Consider the following 24008-nt stretch of genomic DNA (forward strand, 5'->3'; position numbering starts at 1 on the left):
GTGACAACCCCGGAGGACCCCTCGCCTCGCCTCGCCGGGCCTCCGCGGCGCCGGTCGCTGACCTACCCTGCTCGGCGGCGGCCGCTGCCATCCTGCTGCCTCCTCCCCTCGCTCGCGAGCTGATGCAACAGCGTGCCCGGAAGCGTCGCGTGGCCCCGCCCCGCCCCGCCCGCCGCTACGCTATTTCCGACGGGCTCCCCGCGTCACCACGGCAACGGGGGAAGCACCGCCCACACCGCCTTCCCGCCAAGCGGGCGGCCGTTGGGCGGTCGTCGCGCGGCCGGGCTCTCCTCAGGAGCCGCCGTTGTGTCGCAGGGGTTTACCACAGCCGGGCGGCCACAAAAACCGACGCGAACGGGCTCCCCTGACAACACCTCCCACCCTCGGGCAAGAAAGTCCAGGAGTCAACCCCAGCTTCTGGCGCAACCGGGCTTTTATTGCTGTGCTTCAAACATAACGGTTCTGATCATACCAATACAAAACAAAAGACAATCGTTTCTGAAACCAAAGCACTGCAATCCTCTCAAAAACAGCAGCAGCCTCTTCATTCCCGCTGCCCAGGTTCAAACAGCACGGTCCTGCCTCACATGAAGGGAAACGCCAGCTGGAGCTCCTTGATTCCGAGCTGGCGTCCGGCACCTGAGTTTAATATCGTACAACTCAAAAGACCTTAGTTAACATCACAACCGGAGTCCGTGTTAACACCGACGGGGTTAAATCACTTCCAGCTCCCCGCGTGAAGGTGAGGAGGATATCAAGTCCATGCCATCACTTTTACTAGCAGTTTGTTGATGTCCTCATTTACAGGAGGTTTGTAAACATATATATGTACACAGGAGCATTTTTGAAGTTCATCGTAAACATTAATCTGTAGCTTCTAATTTACTTATAATGTTATTACTTTTTAAAGTGTTCAATACGTTATCATAAGCCTTGGTATCGAGATACCTTAACTCATCCAGTAACTTAATAATACATTGTTTCTCTCCCAGTGTGTTTTTCCACATGAGAAGCATCTGATAAAATTGCTCTTCTATATCATTAGGAAAGTCATAAATAATTTTAACAATATCATTTTCCTGCAGATGAGTTCTCATAAGCCGCTTCCATTTTTTCGGTGGTACTTCATTTATAAAGGCCTCAAAGCTATCTCTCAGTTCTGAAAGAAAAAAAACGACACAACACACATCAGCTTAGGTTTTAAAATACAGATTTCTTTCATAGCTAATGCACATGCTTTCCCATTAGTTTTCAGCCAATACATGCACAGACCAAACAGCAGCAGCAAGAGCAGATTTGGCACCTCAAAAGCAGTAGGACAAATAGGTTTCCTACTGAGCGATCTTGAAAGAAGCTAAAGGTATCAATCTATGTATCTCAAAAGTGGTTTCTTAAGATGAGACACCATTCAGTAAAGGTGGTTTTGAAGAAGGTTTAATTGGCCTGCATGTCTTCAGTTAAGCTTTATAGGGCTACTCAACAGTAGGCTTTAACCACTTCAGTATGCTACTGGAATAGGTTTGCCACGCCGAGACCAGCATGAGCAAAAACCATTGCTTGGACATCCAGCACATCAACTTGCTGGGTACAGACAGATGTATGGGAATTCGATGCGGTCTTTCATCTGAGCGGACATTTGACAGAAAGATCTCCTGCTCTGACCTACACCTCACCCATTAAAGCAGCATACACTGCTACAATGCAGACTTGTTTAAAACATACAAAAAAATTTTGTACCACTCTTAAAAGTGTGACTGCACTGTACTCCCATGCAGAAAAGCCATGCTTTGAAGTACGATAGTTCGCCACAGGGATTACGGCTTCTGTCAAATGTAGTAATAATCCTGTTTCAGCATATTTTACAATAAACTGAAAGCCTTATAGCTCTAAGCAATATTCATTAGCCTCTCTACACTATTCCTTAAGTAGACTAAAGTCATCAGGAAAAAAACAAACTCCAAGTACTGCCAATTTATGGAATATTTACCTTTTTGAGAGAGATCTTTAACAATTATTCGACACTTTGGTTCTCGTACCTGTAACACAAAATTAGACCATTACTCCAATGCATCAGAGCGCTTCACTCATGATTATTCCTGACCTACTTGATAGCTCGCTTCCACAGCACACATGCCAATAAGGGGGAGGAGGGGGCAGATTTCACAGTACAGCTGAAGGTATTTGAGTAAAGAAAATTGCAGGCTGAAACAGCCATGCTACTAGCTCTGAAGTGAAGCAATAAGGCAACGCATTTGTTGCTATTGCAAAAGAATAGCTTCTGTGTAAATATTGAACAGGGAGATGAGAGAGAGCAGATTAAATGAGGGACTGAAGTTTGCTTTCCCAAGATATCCCTTCCCATACTTTCTATTACATCCTTAAGGCAAAGCCTCCTCTTCCCTATTGTTCTGCCTGAAAGCAGCATCTATCGCTCAAGGAATAGTTAAGACCTCAACTAAAATTACACGTGTATCAGAGAAAATGCAATGATAATTTCACACACACACACTTACCATATGATTTGCTGGCATCCTACCACTTGGTACGTTAGACGGGGCATTCTGATGAAAAGCAGGATTCTGCCCAGTTTTTGCTGGTAGTGAAGACTCAGCGATCCTCCTCCAGCACCTTTTCATGTGGCGCCTCCAACCCCTGCACAGGACGGTACCCCGTCCAGAAAGCGCAACACACTCTTTCTCTGGTGATGTGTCTTCCAAGTTAATGCTGGTTTGCGCTTGGCCCTCTGGGCTCTCACCGGAGTTCTCACCCTCTGGGTTGGCTGCATTATTTGCAGGTGCCTCCACTTCTGGCAAAATGAGGCTTTCAGTACTGCCCTCAGACTCCTGTAAAGAATAAGAACATATTTTAAGAGATGTTTCATAGGTAGGCCTTCAAGGACAGTCGGGAGGAAGAAAATAGAATACTTGAAGCCACCAGATGTCAGAGAAATAATAGAAGAGCTGCTAATTTGGCAAAGTTACAAACATGCAAAATTTACAGCTTTTATAGACTTGGATTTCAAATGGTTTCAGAGCGTAAACTCTCCGCTTATGCTGGCTGTTCTGCTCTCACTGGACTGTGGGGTAAGGCTCACAGGCTACCTCCACAACAAACGCAGGAAACTTTTCCTAATGTTTTCACTGGCGTGCATTGCTGCTTGCTCCTCTCTAGGCATGGAAGGTATGCAACCCCTCCTGAGGCAGGAGGAAATTAAATTGCCTTGCTGCACCTGAGCTGACCTAACAGCAACAGGGGCCTCAAGCCTATGTTTATATCAAGGCTGATACTGTCAGTGCTTTTGCAGAGCTGATAATAGCCTGTCAACTCCATGTAAGTGTGCTAGCTTGGGCTTTTTTTGGCTTGATGAGTTTTTCTGGCGGATTCGCAAACCAGAATCAGTTGAGAGAAGCCAGTGAGCACCAATGCACATTGCATAGCTTTTGTGAGGGGATAAAGAGAAAAGCAAGTGAGGAGGGCTGCGTTGTTTTCAGCATTGTCAATACATTAAACAAGCATATACCAGGGAGCATAGCTCCAACTCATTAAGAACAGTATGAGTAGAAAGCAGACCAGCATCTATCTAGCATATCAGCTAGTGCTAAAACTGGAATGCTTTAGGATTTATTTTTTTTTAAGGTGGAAAATGAGGGAGAGGAGCAATTGTTTTTCCAATGAGACTTGTGTTTGTTAAGGTACAGTTCCCCCATGAGCGTAAGCCAGTGTGATTTCTGTTTGCACAAGGTCAGTGACCCATGTGTGACATCATCAAGTGACCAGCATCCGTAAGCAGGGATGTGAGGGGGACCACCCCATGCATCACACATGTAGTTGCACATCATCCTCACTGAATCCACTTTCTGTTTAAGGGTGCAAACAGGTTAAACAAGTTGATCCTATTTATACAGAATAGTTCTTAAATAGGTAACTGAGCAACAGAAGGTACACACCATGGCTGACTAATAGCTGCTGCTCTATTTTTGAATGAAATAAAAGTATCAGCAGTATTTTTTTTTTTTTTTTTTTACAGCAGTATAAATTCACTGGTACTTTGGGAAGGACAGCATGTTGGTGCCAAAATGCCTGGTCGCAGGACTGCATCAGTGTAACTCTCCTTAGCAAATAAGGTTTTTGTTACAGTAGCATGAACACTCCAAGTGTGCAGACATTGCAACTCAAGTCCGTGACAACTCTTACATCAGAGCTAAGTGTCACCATGCACCAATTTGTGATTGCACTATTCTACTACCATTTTATTCAAACTAAAGAGATATTTGCCTATTCCTATGCTACAGCATTTTGACCAGGTTTTCTGTCATGTTTCTTCATCAGCTTCTACAAATAGACGAAGTGCTGCAAATCTGTCCAGGGCGTGAGGGGAGACACAACCCAACAAAAACCCATGGGTGATTCACATATTTGAGCCACTTATGGACCTTAAAAAAGAGAAGAGTTTAAGGTGATGTTTTTAACAGATCTTTCAATTCTGTTTCTTCAGTCTTCAAGTACGTGTGACATAATTAAGATGCATTTAATTACTTGAAATGTCTAACTAGTAAGATTAGACGAGAGCTCACGCACCATGTGAGTAATGCATGCATTGGGTGGGGGACAAGAAAGGCAGCAGGGAGAAGGTGGTGCGGTACACATGCTATGAGAGGAATCTGAATGCTTTTCTTAAATCCTCATCAAGACAAACATTTGTTTTACAATTTGGTGTTACACATCATTAACTCCACTAGTGAAGACTGAGCTCGTTTTTGCCTCACTGTGCTGTTAGGAGTGAAGCTTCTAAACAGAAAAGTTAAAACTAGACTAGCTAAATACAAGCTAGTCTTGTATTTATCTTGCAAAATGCTAGACTAGCAATCTTTTTAGACTGAAACAGTAAGGCTCTGAAATAGTGTTTGACTACAAGAGACCAGGGTGAGCCTAGCTTTAAAGTGGAACATATGCCAGCAGCCAGCCTGAGCTTGGTAAACCCTTTCAGGGATGTACTTCTGAACTGGTATGCTCTGAGCCCTGAACCCCTTGTCTTATGGGACCGTCTAGGACCAAGATGTTAGACTGCCAGGTCCTGGTCTGTAGGTTGTGACATGAGCCCAAAGGCAGGAAGACTCAGTCACTTTGCTGGATCAAGAGAAGTAAGTCTTACGAGAATGTTGTAGTCAAAATGCAAGGAAAGCTAGAACACCACCATGCAGGGAAGCAATATCTGACATTGTCTGGGGAATACATGCATGAAGCAGCAAAGAACTAATTCGATCAAGGCATCACTTGGAGCAAGTTTGAAGTGAAAGCTTGCACTTAGCATAATTGTTTTCCACTTCCAAAACATCCTGGCCACAGGCTCTGGAATGTTTCCACGGGAAGTACTGGAAAGGCCAACTGCAGTGGACACATGCAGCTAATGAATGCATCAGGCCCTTGCTAACATCTGGCCCTGTATGAATCACAACTTGTTGCATCACAGGAACGCATCCTACCAGAGGTCTACAGCGAGACAAGAACTGAGAGCTGTGTATCAGGTACAATTAAGCTGCGCAAAACTGAGATGAAACACTTGATCCATTATATACTTACCAGGCCTTTCTCTGCATCTTTATCAGTTGAAGCAGCTGTAAAACAAGGTAAGTGTCTAAGAAACTTTTAGGAATTGCAGCAACTTAAACATAGCTGAATTCACACAAGATTTGTATGCAGTAGACACATTTGTAACACAAACGAAAGCTCTAATACAAGCCATTCCTTGACCTGTTACACACATTTCATGAGAGCACTTCCCTTAGCATCCAGCAACAGCACAAACCCTGTGCCTCCATACAGGGGATGAAGAGTCCCACTTCGTAAAATACAGACCACAAGATGCGGTTTGGCTTTTAAGCCACTCTTTCAACCCCCGCCCCTCCAGCTTATGCTTCTTAGCATTTTTATGGGCTATTGCAATACAAAGAAAAGGCAGAAATTGTCTTTACTGCAATACAATCAGCAAGACATAATTTGAACAAAGTTAACATTCAAAATTCAGAATAGTTTTCAACATTGTTCTAACTAAACAAGTTGCAAAACAATTTAATATGCAGTAGTGGAAAGAAAAGTTTCTCAGGAAAACATCTCCATTCCCACTAAAAAAAATAAAATTAATTCATACAGGACTTATCAACCTAACATTCGTGTTAAGAGGCTCAGATAATGAAAGGAAAACAATTTGTAGAAAAAAAATCTCCACAGCCAAACACAGTGAATGAAAGCAGTTAATTATCTAATTAGTTGCTACTTCTTGCCCCATAAGTCTGAGCTCTCACACAGATTTTTCTCACTCTTTGCCAATACAATGCAAGTAGATAGGAAGAGTCCTTTTAAGGACATTACACTAATCTTGCTTTGAAGCAAAGGCATCTGTCGGCAAAGGAAGAAAGCTCATAGTTAAAGTTTACGCATTTTATTTACTGAACAAGACTAGTCTCCATTATACACGAGTTACTTAATTGAATCACATACTAAATGAGCTCGAGCTTAAACAGGTCCCCTAAAAAGTAACACAAAAACCAGGGATAGTCTTAGTGCATGCTTTGCCTAGTTCCAGAAAGTTTATGGATAGTAATCAAGCAGTTACCTTTGTCACTCTTCAGCTTTCTACATACAAAGAACAGCACCAAACCACCACCAACAACCACCAAAATAATCACGATAGCACAAACAAGAGCTGTGCTTCCTGCAAACGAGAAAGGAATAAAATTAGTGCTGAAGCAGTCCCCAAACAAGATATTCTGAAGTGCAAGTCTTCCCTGCTGTCCTAGAGAACAACCTAAGCTCAGCAGTCGTACAATGACCCAGCTAGCTTGTCCTGGAAAAGGCACTGGGACTATCAGCTGACCTGAACATGCAAGTCCTCATTCGCACTGCACATCATTATCCCAAAGGCAGCAGGGGATTCCGTACAGAGCTGCAATACAACTTCTACAAGGCTTTCTGAAGAGATATTTAAGAGAACAGGGAAACAAGTATGCAAAAGATGGCAGCGAGCTTCAGGCGCTGTAGCGTTGGTAGTGTCAGTTCCTTCTTTCTCTAGTCTGGCAGAAGCCATCTACCAGCAGAAGAGAAAGCCACTCCATATGCAGCTTCTCAGACATAGAAAACATGAAGGAAATCTTTGCATTATCCTAACTTTCAACAGCATCACTGTTGCAACTTTGAAAACCCTGGCAATACATGTAGCTTTTCACTGAGTGAAATTTAAGATGGTTTGTCACTCCAACCCCTTTGAGAACTTGTCTCTAGCAAGTAATTCCTAGATCAAAATACAGAAGCTCTGAAACACGTTACAGTAGTTCAAACCACTGTTTAACAGGCTGCTCTGGTGTTATTAGCCTGAAGCCACAGACCAAGCTGATTTGTATTTGTGTACCAGACCTTGATCGGGTAAGCCACATCCTAGGTCCATAGTAGCGTTGCAGTTCTGCACAATTTCTTTCCCTTCTGGACACCTGAAGTGGATGGCAACACACGATTGTATCAACATTTCCAGAGCAATATGCAGCTCTGCCCAGGCCCGTTGTTTTTCCAGGCAGAGCTTAGAGACATGAACAGAACATGCATAAACAGATAACTTTGTTAGAAGTGCACCTTTAAACAGCCCAAGATAATACTACAAGATTAAATAGAAGCAAAGCAGATAAAGCTCATGTATGTTAGCCTCTAAGTGGCAGGGGAAAAAAAAAACCCATCGAGTAGATGCATTATTCATGCACAGGTAGTTTCCTTCAACAGGTGGTTCTACCTCTCGAAATTTTGGACTGGCTGCTACAAAGCTCATTCAAGTGTGTATGTGGGGAAGTACTAATCTGAAGACAAGAAAAGTGTAAGCTTACAGCCATAAGCAACAAGCACAACAATACCGAAATCCGTATCTTTCTAGGTCTCAACCTCACGTGTTTTGACACCTAAAATTTAAATGCATGAATAATGCCATTTGGTTTCAGGGCAATTATTTACAGCTTAATAACGTGTGTTACGTATTGGCACAGATTGGGCCACAGCTCTAATGGTCCCTAGAAGGAAAACAGTCACTTATATTCATTATCAAACTTACATTGTACTGCATCTCTGACATATTTCACAGCCCTCAACAGGGCAGAAATACCCTTGTTTGCATTGGCATTCAGTATCATGCATCAGAGTACAGGGTCTCAAAGTTATCTGATCTAAAAATAAAATATAAATTACAAAATAAATATAAAAGTTGTGACTCTCTATAACTGCGCAAAAATTATACTCAGGCCATAAAGGCAATTTATTTATTTATAAGTTCAATATTCTCAATGACTGGAATTGCAAAAAACCAGAGGACCAGGCTTTCCGCATTAAAAAAGGGGAAAAGGGTTAAGGTTTCATCAAAATTGTGCTTGGTACCCTCTTTGCACTGCCTGCACGGCAAGCATTCTTCCAAGCCGTTCTCATGGGCGGTATAACCCTCTCCTTCGATGCAAGGGATGCACCTTCCTCTCAAATGCGAAGCACTGCAATGCTGAGCAACGTAAGTACCTGTGGAAGAGGAGAACCGGCAGCGGCAGCAGTCTCAAGGGGTCATTTAACAGGCAGAGGATTATAACAGGATGTTACAACGCAAAGCCATTTTTGGTGAAAGTTCAACCTCTCCTTGCAAGCGAGCGGTACACCACGTGAACTGAGCAGCGCAGCCACGTCGGGAGGCACGTTCGCAGCTTGCCGCTCAGGCAGGGAGCGGTGGCAAACGAGGCATCGAGCCAGGCCTCTGCCAGGACACACCGGGGATGATGATGACTCACCACAGAGTCAGTCCTCTGAAGGAGCATGGCAGGCACAGGGAGAATTGCTTGTAGAAACCTCTCTTCTCCTTCGTCTGAATTATCCTCAAATACACCTAATAGCCCTCCCTTACTACCTAAGGGCAGGATGCTTCTTGGCACAAAGCTTGTTAACTGTGCACACATTGAGCAAGGAGTGGAGAACAAAGTCAAATCAAAGTTTTACCTCCGGATACAGAAATATCAGAATTCCCCTAGGTCTGGTCTTTGTGCTAACTAACTTTTTTTTTTTTAAAAAAGAAAAAAAAAAACACAAAGCCAAACACACACCCAACTTTGAACACCTCATCCTCAACCACGGGCAGAGGTTTCCTGGCTTGCTGCCAAGCATATCTCCCAGTCATCGCCTATTGCGCAAGGGGCTTCAAAATGGAGTCCGGCCTTAACAGCACCAAGAAGCCACCACAGCTCCAACTGGGCTTACGCTTTCACGGGATGAAGTGTAAAAAAAAACCAACAGTGACGCAGTCATCTCCATAGCGAAAAAAACACGGCCGTCATCAGCTGTAACCGCCTGAAGTCTTACCTGCTGGACAAGATAGGCAGCAAAGACCTTCATTTAAGTATTCTCCCTCCCTGCAGTCCTCTGCTCCGGTTCCAGCCATTATCAGCAGCGTAACCTACAGCAGAGACAAACAGGTGTTTGAGTGATTCATCCTCCCAGGACACGATAACCATCTCGGGGAGACGTTCCTGTAAAGACTTGAAAACACATTCAGAAGTTTATGGGAAACCACAAAGGAAACCCAAACTAATTTCTGCTAAGTGTGCTGCTCACAGCGGTAACTACATTCACGAGGCTGGGGTTAGAGCAGCACCATGTAGCGGCTGATGGGCTTTAGGCAACCATTGCCCCACATCCCCACCTCCATTTTAAACTTCTATTCACTTTTTACCAATTCACTGCAATTGAACTTCAGAGGCTGAGACTTCTGCCTTGTGCAAAGGAGGCGTTTCTCCCTCCTCCAGTCTTTTTAATTCAGGAGGGTCAGTATTAGTCTCCTCCAGCAAAATGGAGGAAACGCCCCAGAGATCCCATCCAACATTTCTCGCTGGCTCTGTAATCTTTACCAGAAGGCAAGGAGTTGAGTCATTAACAAAAATAACTTACTGTAGTCACAGGAGTACTTCCATCGGGAACCTGGTGGCGGGTTTTTTAGGGTTTTCTTTAAAGCGGCCTGCGGGATGCGCACCCCACGCGGGGCGCCCGGCGGCGAGGCGGCGCTGCCCAACCCGCCGGCGCGGGAGGCCGGCTGCTGCGCCAGGAGCGGGGCGGGGAGCTGCCGTGCCGCGGCGCCGGGCCCCCGCCGTACATCCCTGGCTTAGCGCACACGCGAGAAAGCGGCGAGGCAGAGGCAGGAGGAGGGGAAGGGACGGCCGCGGAGCTCCCCGTCGCTAATTGCCATCTGCGGCCAATTTCTAAACTGAAACCGAGAGTCCCGGCTCCCGCAGCTCCGCTCTTTCAACTCTCTCCCCGGGGGACTGAAAGTCTTCCCCATAACCGCGCAGTTTAGAAAACCACCAATTTGACAATCAGATAACGTGAGGACTAGTAAAGAGCTCACTCCTGACTTGTAATTTTCTTTTTCCCGAGGAGAGAAGGAAGGGCGGCAGCGGCTGCGCTAGGGCGAGGCGCCACCTGCCCCCCCCCCCCCCCCCCCCCCCCCCACGCTCAGGGGGCTCCCCGCAACCTGGGGCCGAGTCTGGCGCTGGGTTTACCCCCACGGCAGCTGCGCTTCCTTATCCTTTCCAGGTTTAGGAGAGCTGCGTTAACTCGGGATTCCCAAAACTTCAGGCAACACTAAGTAAAAGTTAAGGGAAGTTACTAAAGTCTCGTGAGGAAGAGGAGGGTAGAAAACCCCACAAGGCTCCTCCACGCTGGACTTGAAGGAAGTTGTTTTAAACGTGTTTTTTTTTTTTTTTCCCCTCTCAAAGGGAGGGATTTGCCGCGGCGAGCAGGTGGCGGACGAGCCCCGGCCCGAGATTCCGCCCGCCCCGGCCCGGCACTCACCAGCAGCCCCGCCACCGCTCCGGCTCCCATAGCAGCACTCGGCACGGCTCCACTGAGCGCTCCGCTCCTCTCGGCACAACTCCGCGGCGCTGCCACCGCCCCTTTATCCGCCCCCGGGGCGGGCCGCGGCCGCCCCCCGCCCCCGCCGCTCGGGGCCTTCAGAGCCCGCGGGGAGGAGAAGCGCGGCGGGCGGAGAGTGTGGGACCCGGTAGCGCACTGCCCACCCGTAGCCGGCAAGGAAGACGACGTCGTGAGTTATGACATGCCCTGGTACCAGGCTTTGCACCTATTAGCAGCAGGAGGAAACCATGTTAGGAAATGGCCCGATTCGTGTCTCTCCACCCAAACCTCACGTGTTGTTGCTGAAGGGCTACTCGCCGATCACGAAAAAGAGAGGCAAAGGACGGAAGAAGAATTTTTCCAAAAACGCATAAACTGGGTGCATAACTGGGTTTTCTAAAGCCCTGAAAGGGCTCTTAACTTTTTCACCAGCAGTTATTCCTCCTAGAGACAGAACATTTCTGGCCACGATTTTCCTCAAGAATACCTTTCATCCTCCATGTGGGCATAACTGGCATGTAGAAACATTCACCTCCAGATGTTGAAATTGGATTAAAATTAATGGCACAGAGATTTATAGATTGTTCCATTTTGGACTATTTTTTAATGCCCTGTGGCAGCAGCAGTAAATGTTGGAAACTCCTCCTCTGCTGATGCGTAATTAGTTTATGTAGGTTAATAGTTTCTTTCATTGAACTGCTCCTCTCGTGGTAACAGCATTTGTTTTGTTTAACTGCAGTAACAAGTCCCAGTGAAATCCCTGTGGGTGCGTAGTTTAGTAAAATGGAAGCGATCCAAAGAATGTCAAGCATTCGCTTTACACCTACTGAAGGCTTCCTGTTCAGCACTGCTTCTCTTTGGTTCAGGTGGGTTGGGGGATTTTTCTTTTTTTAGGAACTATTTCTCAAACCCAGAATACATTTGTACCCAAGAGATGCAAATATCCCTACAGAAGAGGAGAGGCTCCTATCATTAACTCAAAAACGTGGTCCCACAGGGGGATGTGTGTGATGAGGACGGCTGTGCTGACAGGCCAGAGATGTGCTGACTTGCTGAAGCATTCAAAGGGAGATTTAGGCAGGAAATTAGCAGACGTGTCTGCACAGCATTAGGAGCAAAGGCTTTCAAGGTGCATACGGGACTTTGCGTAGCCAGGCAGGCATTATTAGTGGCTGGACATTCTTCCACAGGCAGAGACCAGGGGGACCCCCTCTCACCGAGGTTTACGCTGCATGTGGCACGGGTCAGACTTCCTCTGAAAGGAGTGACCAGGATGACTTCCTTCAAAAGGGCACCTGATCTGGATTGATGATGTTGACATTCTTCAAGGATGATTCCTCAAGGATGAAGAATCCTTTGGTTTTCTGGAGACTTTTGCTAATAAGGAAATCGCTCTCACCCTTTAGTGATCTACTTCTCGAATGTCAGCTGCCGGATGCCGGCTCTTATCCTGTCTGTTCATGTCAGAGAGTTGTGGTTCTCTCCATGGAACTATCTATTCTCTGTTGTCAAGCTACCTCCTTAACATAAAGGTTTTCTAAGTCCAAGACAAGTCTGTACATTTACATGTACAACAGTGAAAATCTTTTCTTTCTATTTTGAGGAAGTTGCTACAATTAGAAGACATGGACAATTTGAGCCAGAGTGGTATCAAAATGCTATTGCTGTTCTAACTTACAGCCTATGTCTGAGATTCTTGAAGGCCTTTTCCTGTAGCTTTTCCTCTAAAAAGCATGGCCTGAGACCTGTTTACTTGCAAAATGCTATAAAATACAAAACCGAGTTCAAACACACAAATAATTTTGCAGATAGACTGCCACTGAAAGTTGTGTGTAGTTTTATTTCAACATATCAAGCACAAACAGGTTTCCCCTAACTGGGGAATATGACGAGGAATGTACTTAAAAATTTGGAAACATTTACATTGAAAGATAGCCCAGACTGGCACCACCACTAAGTATTTTAAGGCTGTATATATAGCAGTACTTACCACTTGGAACTACTTCAGGCCAGAAAAGAAAGGCTTAGTATTGTCCGCAGTCTACAGAAAATATTGCAAATCTTTAAAAAATGGTGTAAAATAGGAAGACTATTAACAGAGTTGAACAATGCAGTGGCAAAACCCTTCCTCCTTCCTAACCTTTGACAATAAACGTGCCTACGACCGAACACACGTACACCTATATCGCTCCCGTCCTTCTCACCTATCCTGGGGCAGTGGATTCCTCTCTACAATGCTAGTGTGTGATATTATAAAACAGCCATATAGCAAATAATAACAATAATAATAAGTGACCAGGTTTTACGAACAGGCGTGTCTGACATTACGCTCGATGGGCCTGGTCCAGGACACCAGTCAGCTCCGTAACCAAACGAAGAGCTTTCACTGAATACTTCCCATTTCCTAAAGGGAAGGCTCTAGGAAGTTGTGCATATTTACAGTTCCCGTGGAATGGAAAATAAAACACATCCTGAGGTCCCATTCTGTGTGTGCTGACAAAACAGATCATGACATAATAGCCCGGGGGTGGATTTTTTGGACCAAGTGCACTCCCTCCCATAATTCAAGGCAGCCGGACAGGCACCGTGGACATCAGCTCTTTATAGCTCCCCAACTGCACTCCCTCACTCGTAGAGCTATGAACCAGGCTGACATGACCTTTCCAAAATGCTGGGGTGTTTACCATTTTGGGGGTACCAATACTGCCGGGTAATTATTAATTGCATCAGAAAATGACAAGACATAGAAAACAAATTGCACAATTAAAGCTACATTTGGCTTCAGCATTAAGGCCCATACAGGTTAAGAGGTCCTTGAAGATGTACATGTAAAAGGCAAAAATGACATAATCTGCAGGAACAAAGTTTTGCAGGTTCCTAGGTCCCTTTTTAACCTCGTTTTTCAACTTTCTTCCACCTCTGCCGCGTTGGTTCTAAAGTGCTTTGGTGCCTCGCTGGGCTCCTTGCGCGAGTGGCCCCCTCCTGCAGCCAGTAATCATTATTGCTGCCAAACGTAGTGATTTTATTTGAAGACATAATTAATGAATAGTTGACACGTAAGAAAGATGCAGAGGAGAAACCAACAGCGAGAGTCCAGGAGGAAGCTTTCAGAAGAGACCTTCCTGTGGAAGGACTTTTTGTTCAGAGCACTGAGGTTTCTGGAAAAGAAAGCAGTATGTTTATTTGGGTGTCGTAGGGAGGCGTGCATTCACACGTATGCCCGTACCCAGAGCTTCCACACTGTACTTCAGAGACACCCTCACGGGTACAGCACTGTGTCCTGCCAACTTTACCTCCCCTCTTTTTAACAGAAAGGTAAGTACTTCTGGCTGCTGCTGGATCAGGCAGAGCATGCTGGTTGGCATGACAAGGTGTAAGGGCACAAACCCCAAGAAATCTCTTCATCCAGCACCCGCTCACAAACCTCATCTTCCCAAATACAAGAATTGGCCCCGGACAACCCCAAGAGCAGCAGAGAAAAGCTAAAGCCATGTCACCAATGGCTCCGGCATCCAGAAATGGTGGGCCTCATGCGTGATCCCACCCCACCAAAGCCTCGGGAGGGCTGGATAATACTCCTCATGCAGAAGGGAAATCAGCAGGGCTCCCTGGAGCAGATGTAGTAGTTAATACCTCCCCTGCCCTCCCCACAGGGGTCTGCAGTGCAAAGCCCTTTGCCAGCAGTAGGTTAAGCAGGTGTGCTCACTGCTTACCTCAGACAGCAACTAGCATTCTATACAAAAAGTGGGAATTTAGGGCTTTTCACCCATGGAGCCCAGTTTTCAGACCACACGCCTGCATCTCTGCAGCAAACTGAGAAAATTCATAACATACTTGATGAGAAGGGAGATCCCACGCCTTCTTGCCTAGCAGAGATTTATTTATAGCCAGGACCTGGCCCAGCCCCTCCCAACTTCTGCAGCTGTTTTGCAGTTGCAAGTGCCAGGAGATGCTTAACATGCTGAGGTGACACTTTTTGCCCCATAAAGGGAGTCTTAAGAGGAAGAGATTTCCTCACTGTTTCAAGTAGGGGGTGGCTTTGCCTTTCCAATGTGTTAATAGGTTACCTATTGAAACAGTTGTTAACTGCACCCCTGCAGCTGATAAGGACGCTCCAAAGGCCGCTGCAGGAGGAGTTAATGCCACAGGTTATTTTTAGCCCATTGAGATCACTGATTTGATGAGAGAAAATGGTTACCTGTGTATGTCCTGTTGGGCCCTCTGTAGGGATAAGACGGCTGAATGAATTTCCTTCAGGTGATTCATTTCTTTCCCACACTGAGCGCACAGGCTTTCAAACCCTGCAGCAAAGTATTGAAGGACATTATGTTTTGCATCACCATCTCTGGCGGTGGTGATGAAACACAAACCAGGTTCACCCAGCAAGTGGCTGGCTGTGATCAAATTGTCACTGCCAGGGGGGACACTCTCAGGAGGAAACCTGGGGAGAAGGAGACTGGGGACATAATCTTCCACCCCAAAGACACAGGTCAATGGAACAGGTCTTGTGACACTGGCCTGGGGCTCCTTCTTGGCTCTCAGGAAACAATTTTTGCAGCATCCTCCCCAGCTGAGGGGAGGGGAATGGAGTGCTCATACCTGCCTCCATCTCTGAAACATTCAAGGTTACTTCCAACAAAGGCTGAGAAAAGGGAATGAGAAATGAAGCCCGTTTCCTAGCTGTCGACTGGAATGTCAGTGTATTTTTCCAACATGTTCATGCCGGCTTGTACCTATTAGAATTTCAGTGTATATTTCCAACATGTTTGTGCCAGGAGTTGGGAAGCCCTTGTTGGCATGGATAGCATAAAGCAGATAGAGAGCTAGAAGTACATACGGAGAATAGAAAAGCAGAACATTGTCTGCGTTTGCCTGTAGGCTATGGGCCCGTGGCATTAACTGGGCTGGGAAATGTCCCAGGGCTGGCTGAAGGAATAAGGTACTGAGGGAAGAACATTAAAGCCTGACCCAGTGATACCCAAATACTTGCCATCATCATCTGAGAGCTCCTGCACCGACTCTGGCGTTGAACAGCTGCTCTCTGTATTCTGGCTGTGGTTGGACGGCTGATCGCTGGTTTTGCGGCGCCTGCAGTCTTTGGCAGACCTCTGGATAAAACAGGGATTAAAGGAGACTCGGTCACTGTCAAATTGAAGACTCTTGTGTTTACCTTTAAACAAAATAATTCAGGGTGCTGGGGAATATCTGTGAGACTGCGAAGTTTGATTGCTTTCTCAGCAACTCCTAGTAGTTGGACTCCTGGCAGCTACTTAACGATATTACACCCATGCCCCGTACAGAAGCATTTCCTCAAATGGTAACATCCATAAGACACTCATCCAAATTATTCTTGTTGTAGCTTTAACTGACACATACTAGTGATGAACTTCATAGTTCTTTTGCTGACTTGTGTACCCACCAACCAGATACATAAGAGAAGGGATCAAAAGAAGAAAAATTTAGAATCAAATTTCCCGGGGAAGACTTTTCAGAAGGTGCCTGAAGGATTTAAATATCACAGAACTTTTATGCTTAATTTCTTGATGCACTTTGGAAAGTTCCTCCCTACCTCTCAGATGGGTAAACCAAACACAATGATTCAAACTTCTCACTGGAGGGTCTGAAAAGCAGTTATGAACCTCAACTTTTCCATTGTTTCAGAGACATTCAGATTTGGGGTATTATAAAAGAAAAGTCTATGTACATAATAAGATATGAGTTCTTCAGTGTAATACGGGTTATACCTAGCTAGTTCAGCAGTTCTACATTTACAAAGCATTTTATGAATTACATATATTACTCCAAAGATGAATGCAATGAAATAAGAAAGTATCATCTCTGTTTAAGGGAAAGGATGGAGAGAGGTTTCTTGTATTGCCTAAGAGGAAGTAAGTCATAAAGGCAGATGGCAAAGACTGAAATTGAAGTTGCAGGATCTCAGTCGTGTACTCCAAAACCTTGCTCACACCCTCACTATGGGAAGTTTTCTGCTTTGGAAACACTGAACAGTGAAGTTCAGCTCAGTCATGTGCAAAACCCAGTAAAAGGGTCACTATCACTAACACTGGGCGGAAGAAAAATGCCAAAATGGATAGGATATGTCAACCAAGAATTATAATTATTTGGAGTTAATGATGGTATAATATTGCAGGTCTAGAATCGTAAGCTATATTTACCCAAAACAAACCTTCCAGCCTATGCCGTGCTTACATGAAAATGCTGCAGAAAAGGGCTGTGTATCTAAACAATCATAAAGAATATTAAATTCCCCAAAGCAGGCTTTTTACCTTGTGCCGTGTAATTTGATTGTTTATGCATGTTGTTTTGTGGTTTGACATCCTTGTGGATAAGTGTCTTTCCATGGTCTGAAGTATCCCATTCTTCTCAAATTGGGCAATGTCGTTCAAAGGATCCCAAGGTCTTAAACTTTTGAGACCAAAGGAAAAAACATCAGAAAAGCAAGAATCCCACACCAGGTGTGTTAAGAGCAATACACTAATTCCGCACGCATCAGGGCAGGCATTCATCCCTGACAGTAACCAGAGTTTCCACGGATGCAGTGTGAGGAGTAACAGATATTTCCCTCTACATTCACAGTTCCTAGCAATAAATGAGGGGGGTTCAGTCTCCAGAGGCTTCACCCTTCTTGCCAGGGGAGGAGAGCACAGCTGTCAACTCTGCTCGCACAGTGCAGAAAATCTCTGCTAAATGATTCCACACTTGATTGCAGCAATAGGGGTTTGTACCAATGGCATAGATTTTCCATTGCCAAGCCCTCATTTCCAGCTATTCCCAATAAGTATCAGGAGTATGTATTCTAATAATGACACGGAGCTCAGAAAGAGCAAGCCCAGGGCATAATTTGGGGGAATGGCAGGACCCGAATTACAGATCTGTAACCTTGCTTGCATCCTTGGGGACTCAAGCAGCGAGGTCTGTTCATAACCCCCAGCCCCACCACTCACTCCTCGTATTTGTAGCGCCATTCATTAGTTGTGGCATCGTGCCGGAAGAGCAGCGGTTTCCATTCTGTGCCGTTCTCTCTCCGCTCCCGGGCAGCATTCCTCTGCTCCTCTTCCAGCACAAATTTTTCCTGCGTCGCCTTGTGTTGATCGCCTTTGTTTATTGCACTGGTAACGTGCTGCCAAAGCCTAGAAACAAGCAGGGAAGCAAGTTAAACCACCTTAAAACCAACAATGCATTTTGCCAGCTGGAACCTCAGAGCAGACACATTTCTGGTCTATTGATACTCCAGAGGAACTGTAACAGCATTGCTCAGCCTCAGTTTTGGCTTGTATATTAAAGGAACGTTATGAGAATGGCAACACTGAATGCTGTATACAATGATTTACTGAAGAACAGGGGAACTTTCCCATAGATAACATCACATACAATATTGACTAAAAACTTCAGTGCTGTCTGTGCGAGCTGTAAGATAGTTATGCTCAATTCACTGAGGTCAGCGGCCTCTTTAGAGGTGACTGATGTGTAATGGAGAATCTGTTATCTTTCTCACCCTTTCAATCATTTATGTTTAGGAGCCTTTGTGTTAATGTCTATCCCTGTAACAAAGGCTTTATATTTAAAGTTTAGAAGCATTGGAAAATGAATTAATGTGCACGGCTTGCAGCTGCACATGCAATGTTGTACTTCTATATAGGATTAGCAACCAGATCTGTAGGAAGCTGATTAAATCTGCAAGAAACGGACATGTCCTTGCGCTCACAAACTGCAAGCACGAACACAGGCTTTCATTTGCACTTGCTTTCAGCTGCCAAAAGATACGTGATCTGCTATATGATGTCTCACTGAGCCTCTGCCCAGAGGAGGGGATGTGCCTTTTATGAGAGAAAAAGCATTACCTTTTTTTTTAATATAGCCAAACTGTGATAGGCCTCTGCACAGTTCCTCTAATCCGAGCACTCTAATCTTCATTTCAGATTGGAAATACTTCTGAGATTAGCAGCTAGCCCTCCCAAAACATTACCGAGTGGTTTAGTGGTTAGAATAGGCACTGGAGATCCAGGCTGTTCCAGTATTCCCAGCTCCACAAAACACCAGTCCTCCATTTAGAAGCTGAATACATTACTGCACTTAATTTGGAGCTTGCTGTGAAGCTCTTAATTTAAAAGGAATACTGATGCTTTCAGTATATTTCTATCACCATACATTAACACAGTGCTTCCAAAACAGCAGCTTCTTAGATAATTAACTGAAGGCAGAGGAACACTTTCCTGTCCTTTTTGACACGTCACTCCCATTGTCCTGTGTATGAGTCTCTTCTCCCAGAAACAAAGGAAGGAAACTCAATTCAAACTCAAAGTGATGGGGGTGGGGGAGGGAGGAGTGAAAATAACGGCCAGAGAAAATACTGCGGTGGCGTAAAGAGTCAGTCCTAAGGAATGCGGTGGTGTAAAGAGCGAGTCCTCTAATTCTAAGAACCTCAGAGGGACACGCACAAAATTGTGTGACAAGGGTGAATTACTCCATCAAGAGATGCATGTGTCAGACAATGAGACCCTCCACGGTGAGCTGCATAATGGTACAAGCTTCAGAGACTCTCCAGCATTTGTGAAAAATAGGTGATTTTCAGCACTGCAGGAAAGACGAAGCAACTCAGGCAGAACATAACCTGGATTAGATGGTAATTTATTCATGCAACTGTCAGCATACAACTGGAGCTCGGTGGAATGTCTGTTAGGGATCTCTAGAATTTTTCCTTTTGCCTCCTTCCCCTGGATGCATGTATCATTATTAATCTCTGATGTAGCAAAGGGAGTCAGCTCTGGCAGTACCCTGGTAAACAAAGAAATGGAGATTCTTTGTCCACAAGACCGAGATTTCTCTTCTCCTTTAAAAGAATCTTCTTCAGAAGATTAATAGAGAAATGTGCTGCAGTCAGCTCTGCTCTGTGACAATGGCAACTGCACGACTGTAAGTTACAAATACAGACTTTATTGCCCATAATGTCCACTGCTGCCCAGAACAAACTAAACGTTCATGTGTTTTTATTTTCGTGCAATCTCCTTCCTTACCCATAAAAAAGGGGAATCTGGCTTGGGATGTTAGCTGGTACTGGCTAACCACATTGGTGAGGTGGCAGGAGTAGTTGGTTTGGAGCCAGCGCCACATGATGTTGCTCTAGCTGTTCTTGCTCAAGAACTGGCTCGGGGACGCTCATTGCATCAGGTAGTCATTCCTTCCATTTCCTAAGTCATGTGCCAGGACTATATTTTTAGGTAATCTACATTACCCTAAAAAAACTGGTGCATAATTCATTGGAGATCTCAGCTGAGATTATGAGGCAGGGTTAAACATCTGTTTAATTACATTCTCTCATAAAATCCTGTTATGTGGTTCAAACTACTGCTCTGCTCATGCCAGGACTTTCCACATGATTCCTGCATCTAGTTTAAGAGCCTGTGGTTGAAACAACCCTTTTTAACAAGACATCCAACCTCAGATTGACATCTTGCCCTTCCATAAAATGTTCCAGCAGTTACAGAGACTCCATTCATGATCTCTGGAGTTCAGGGAGAGTTGTTATTTTAGCAGGTAAAATGTAGCCTCCACTATTTCTCAGCCCAGTTCCCTGGTTATTTCAGAGCTATACTTCACTGAAATACTCCAGAGTTAATAGACTGGAAAAAACCAGGTAAATGGCTGGGTAATATGTGCAGGCAAAGAGGGTCACTGCCTTTCCAGGACTGTGCGGAGGAACCGGAGTCTTGTGATCAGAGCCCTGTTTCCAGCGGGGAAAGCGGAAGCGAGATGTTCCCAGGGCTCCTTACCTCTCCGACTCAAAGTCCGTCTGCTCCTCAAACAGCACAATATGGCGCTTCAGTCTCTGCCTTCGTACTTCACTGGTCGGGTTCCAGAACATTTCCGCATTCCCATTTTTCAACTCATTTATATGCACTTCCCCATCCTGAGAAGGAAAATTAAGTGAAAAGGTTAATGACAATCAGAAACACAAGGCAGAAAATAATCCTGACAAATGGAAGCTGCTTCCAGATGATGATCAGGGATAGGGCTTGGTTGGAAGCCTTCTTTCCTCCTCTATCCCATTAAATCTCACTGAACACTTCCTGAAAGTTTCTAACATTCACAAGGCGAGGCATTCCCAGAAACACTGCCTGAATTAATCACAGAAGAATTAGAAAGGGACCCGGTCCCCTTTGTTAGTCTTGTCTCCAGGCAAGGGTACCCACAGAGGCCCTAAGACGCTCTTCTTTCCCCACTGTTCCTCCTAGGTACCACCCAGCACATATAAACAAGATCCCTAGCTTCTTTTCCAGTCTTTCTTCTATTCCTCAGTGCTGAAATCTCACACAGAGCCTGCTGAAATACCATCCTCTCTAGACAGCAGAGGGAAGCTGAGATACTATTTCACATTTTTTTTTCAGTTTAGACAGGTTTTTCTATTATTGCTCCTGAATTTCATTTAGCACTTCAAAATGCCAGGGGTCTTTCATCCTTATTCCTTGTCAATTTAGTTGGCAACCAACTATTAAGCAGCACTTCTCTGATCTGAGGCTGGGTAGACAATATTGCTGTGTCCCTGCTTATCTAAGCTGCTTCCCAGCCTTGCTCACAGGCGCAGCAATGCCATGGAGCCAGACAGGGTAGTTTACAGAGCATGTAGTGAACAGCACGACGCTGACTGCAAGTGGAATGAATCAGACGATTACAGGTGCTCAACAGCATGTGCACTGGTGCCATTCAGCTGCCTGGACATGGTACGAGTATCATGCAAACCTTATTTAGGTCACGTCTATTGGCTTTGCCTGTTGCTGCCTAGTTTCTTTGCGTCCCAGCTGCTGCATTTCTTCCCCTGCCACAGTCCCTTGATGCATGTCTCCAAGTCCACTTCCCACATCTTCAGCTGTGAAACTCCTTCAGCCCTGAGGGACTCTCATCCCTCCTCAAAGTCTCCCTCAGGAATTCCTCTGCCATGTCCTGAGGCGTCAGTTCCAGGCCAGATCTCAGGTCCCCAAAAGCCCCCCAGCTGTGGATGGGAGGAGGCAGGCAGGCATTATCAAACATCACTACGTGCATCTCTAAGGGGTGTATATACAAGTCCTCAGCTGCTGCATTGATCCTGGGGCTGAGAAGCATTGGGATTTGCTTCCCTTCTTCATTCAGGTGGGTTTTCAGGTCCTGAGGCAGAGAATTAGCCTTTCAGCTGCGAGGGTTTCTGTCAGGAAACCGGATGGTGCCAGAGAAAAGCCTGCAGAGCTCAGGAGAGCCGGCCAATACTCTCAGCGGGGAGGGAGGAGAACAAACAACGTCCCTACCGCTGCACAGCAGCTACTCTATTCACAGCATGCAACTGCAAACAGCGGCTTATGGAGCCACCCTTTCAAAGCCATTTAACTTCTTTTATACATAATTCTAATTTTGTGCACCACAAACAACCAGCACAAAGAACAAGGGAGGAATAAATTATTTTCAGGCTGATAAAACCCAAACACAGAAGGCTGGCAGCTGAGCAGCACGCAACCGTGTGGCTCGGTGCCCCAGGAGAGCCACTCGATTACATGCTCTCGTGGATGGTGTTCACAGGACCCACCGCAGACAAGGTACTCCACTGTTCAGCACAACTCACAATTGCCAAGGCTCATCCCGCGGGAAAGGGAGCTCAGAATGGAAAAGCTACCCAGGCACAGGGAGCAAATCTCCTTGTATACACCTAGAAAGGACAAATCTCCCAATTTCAAAATGATCATTAGCATTTTATGTAAAAAGATGGATTGCCTGAGGGGAAGGCTACGCTGTGGTTAGGACCTCACTATAGAAAGGGCTTTATCCAGGCACATTTCACCTGACTTACTTTAAGTACTTCCTTTTAGGATGAGACAAATCTTGTCTCAGGAGTGACAATTTCCATGGACTGGAAAGGGAGCGTAAGTCAACTATAATGAAGATGTAGAAGTCTAACTGTAGCTGAGATAATACCTAAGTGTCCAGCCCAAAGCCAGGGCTCACAGCTTTTGCCTCAGTTACCAGGAGTTCCCAACCAAAACTCTAGTCTACATCCTTCATCGTGCAACCTTATTCTTGCTGGATTTTGGCTTAAGGATGCCTTCAATGATTCACTTGTGGATACTAGGTGTGCAAAGGTGCTAGCTGCTCTGCTGACTATTCTGAGCTGCCCATGCAGATAGACCCTCACAGAATCTGCCTCTTGGTCCTTCATCTCATGAACAGAGGAATAACCATCTTCTATCACAAAGGTGTGCTGTGAAAATAATGAATTTAAAACCCCATGAAGTTCTTCCCTGATACTGCCATAGCTGGGGAAGTATTAAACGCAAGACAAAAGGAAGCCTCATGATTTTCACAATCACACGTAAGACACACTACGTCCCCTGCCATCAGTGCTTGTCCTAAGCCTGGGACTCTAAACACAGAGCCACTGGCTTCGACGGAAACGCACCTCACTGGTCCCAGCTTTGGCCCAGGCTCTGGGAGCGCAAGTGTTACTCGCACTGCAGGTGGATGGGACTACGGAAGCGTAAATGACCTTGAGAGGTGTGGCCGGGAAAGCTCTGCTCGCCTGTGCTCCCTGGGGATGGCGGGAAGAGGCAGGACACGGCCCTCCACAGCCCCCGCTCCAAGGCAGGGAGCCTGCCAAGGGCTGCCAGTCCTCCCACGCACCCTGCTGCCATGCGCGCTTAAACTGTCAGCAACTTCGATTATCGTATGTTACCCAGTGTCCATTGAGACTTGCTAACACTTCTTCTCCTGATTTAATCTTCCCAGAGATTTGATTAATGCTTGCGCTGCCACCGAAGAAAGGCTGTCAGGGGAGAATAGAAATAGAAAATATGATCAGTCTAGCGAAAACTGGAAGGGATCCAAACACAGTGATGCAGCAGGAGGGAAAGCAAGTGCAACCTGCTTGATTTCCACTATTTCTGGGGAAAGGCAGAATGAATTCTAACACGGATTTTGACTGTCGAGCATTGTGCCCTCCTCCTTTTGTTTGCAATACCAAAATCACTGCAGGAACTGCAGGAAGGGAGATAAGCCTTCAGGTGCATTAACATCCAGCAGTGCAAGGCCTTGCCTTCATTGCAAATACATTTATT

At 45.5% G+C, this 24008-nt stretch overlaps 3 protein-coding genes across 6 annotated transcripts in view; all 3 read right to left on the minus strand.

Moving 5' to 3' along the window:
- CARS1 (cysteinyl-tRNA synthetase 1) overlaps positions 1-144 on the minus strand; it is a 35263-nt gene extending 35119 nt beyond the window's left edge. For 2 of the 3 annotated variants that reach the window (XM_082318755.1, XM_082318756.1), the window contains exon 1: positions 67-142. In XM_082318755.1, the coding sequence (XP_082174881.1) occupies positions 67-91 (25 nt within the window). In that variant the 5' untranslated portion in view covers positions 92-142. Of the gene's footprint in view, positions 1-66 lie in introns of all 3 variants that reach the window. The other variant, XM_082318757.1, reaches the window with a different exon arrangement.
- A 282-nt stretch (positions 145-426) lies between these two features.
- On the minus strand, positions 427-10932 carry LOC309593109 (uncharacterized protein). 2 transcript variants are annotated; one of them, XM_082317250.1, is made up of 11 exons: positions 10855-10890; positions 9955-9984; positions 9370-9463; positions 8410-8541; positions 8090-8201; positions 7411-7484; positions 6614-6712; positions 5581-5615; positions 2514-2843; positions 1988-2036; positions 427-1159 (listed from the first exon to the last, which is right to left on the minus strand). In XM_082317250.1, the coding sequence occupies exons 1-11, from the start codon at positions 10882-10884 to the stop codon at positions 864-866; spliced, it is 1281 nt and encodes a 426-aa protein (XP_082173376.1). In that variant the 5' UTR covers positions 10885-10890; the 3' UTR covers positions 427-863. The 2 variants fall into 2 exon arrangements, with proteins under 2 accessions (XP_082173376.1, XP_082173377.1); XM_082317251.1 differs by lacking the exon at positions 9955-9984 and having other exon boundaries at positions 10855-10932.
- Positions 10933-12954: 2022 nt separating this feature from the next.
- OSBPL5 (oxysterol binding protein like 5) overlaps positions 12955-24008 on the minus strand; it is a 140878-nt gene continuing 129824 nt past the window's right edge. Inside the window, exons 16-22 of the mRNA XM_082317114.1 lie at positions 23627-23716; positions 20706-20842; positions 17880-18065; positions 17202-17340; positions 15893-16022; positions 15113-15215; positions 12955-14072 (exon numbers count right to left, since the gene is read on the minus strand). Coding sequence (XP_082173240.1) covers positions 13937-14072; positions 15113-15215; positions 15893-16022; positions 17202-17340; positions 17880-18065; positions 20706-20842; positions 23627-23716 — 921 coding nt within the window. The 3' untranslated portion in view covers positions 12955-13936. The remainder of the gene's footprint in view (positions 14073-15112; positions 15216-15892; positions 16023-17201; positions 17341-17879; positions 18066-20705; positions 20843-23626; positions 23717-24008) is intronic.

Source organism: Platalea leucorodia (assembly GCF_965183815.1).
Source record: "Platalea leucorodia genome assembly, chromosome: 7".
NCBI lineage: Eukaryota > Metazoa > Chordata > Aves > Pelecaniformes > Threskiornithidae > Platalea > Platalea leucorodia.

What these genes read in the sequence shown, in the direction of transcription:
- LOC309593109 (XM_082317250.1), bottom strand. Translation starts at nt 10,884, where the DNA reads ATGGGAGCCGGAGCGGTGGCGGGGCTGCTG. An exon ending in GAAGTACTCCTGTGACTACA is followed by an intron (nt 9,464 to 9,954) that starts GTAAGTTATTTT and finishes TCTCTGCTGTAG; the next exon opens with GTTACGCTGCTGATAATGGC. An exon ending in AAAGCTGAAGAGTGACAAAG is followed by an intron (nt 5,616 to 6,613) that starts GTAACTGCTTGA and finishes CTTGTTTTACAG; the next exon opens with CTGCTTCAACTGATAAAGAT.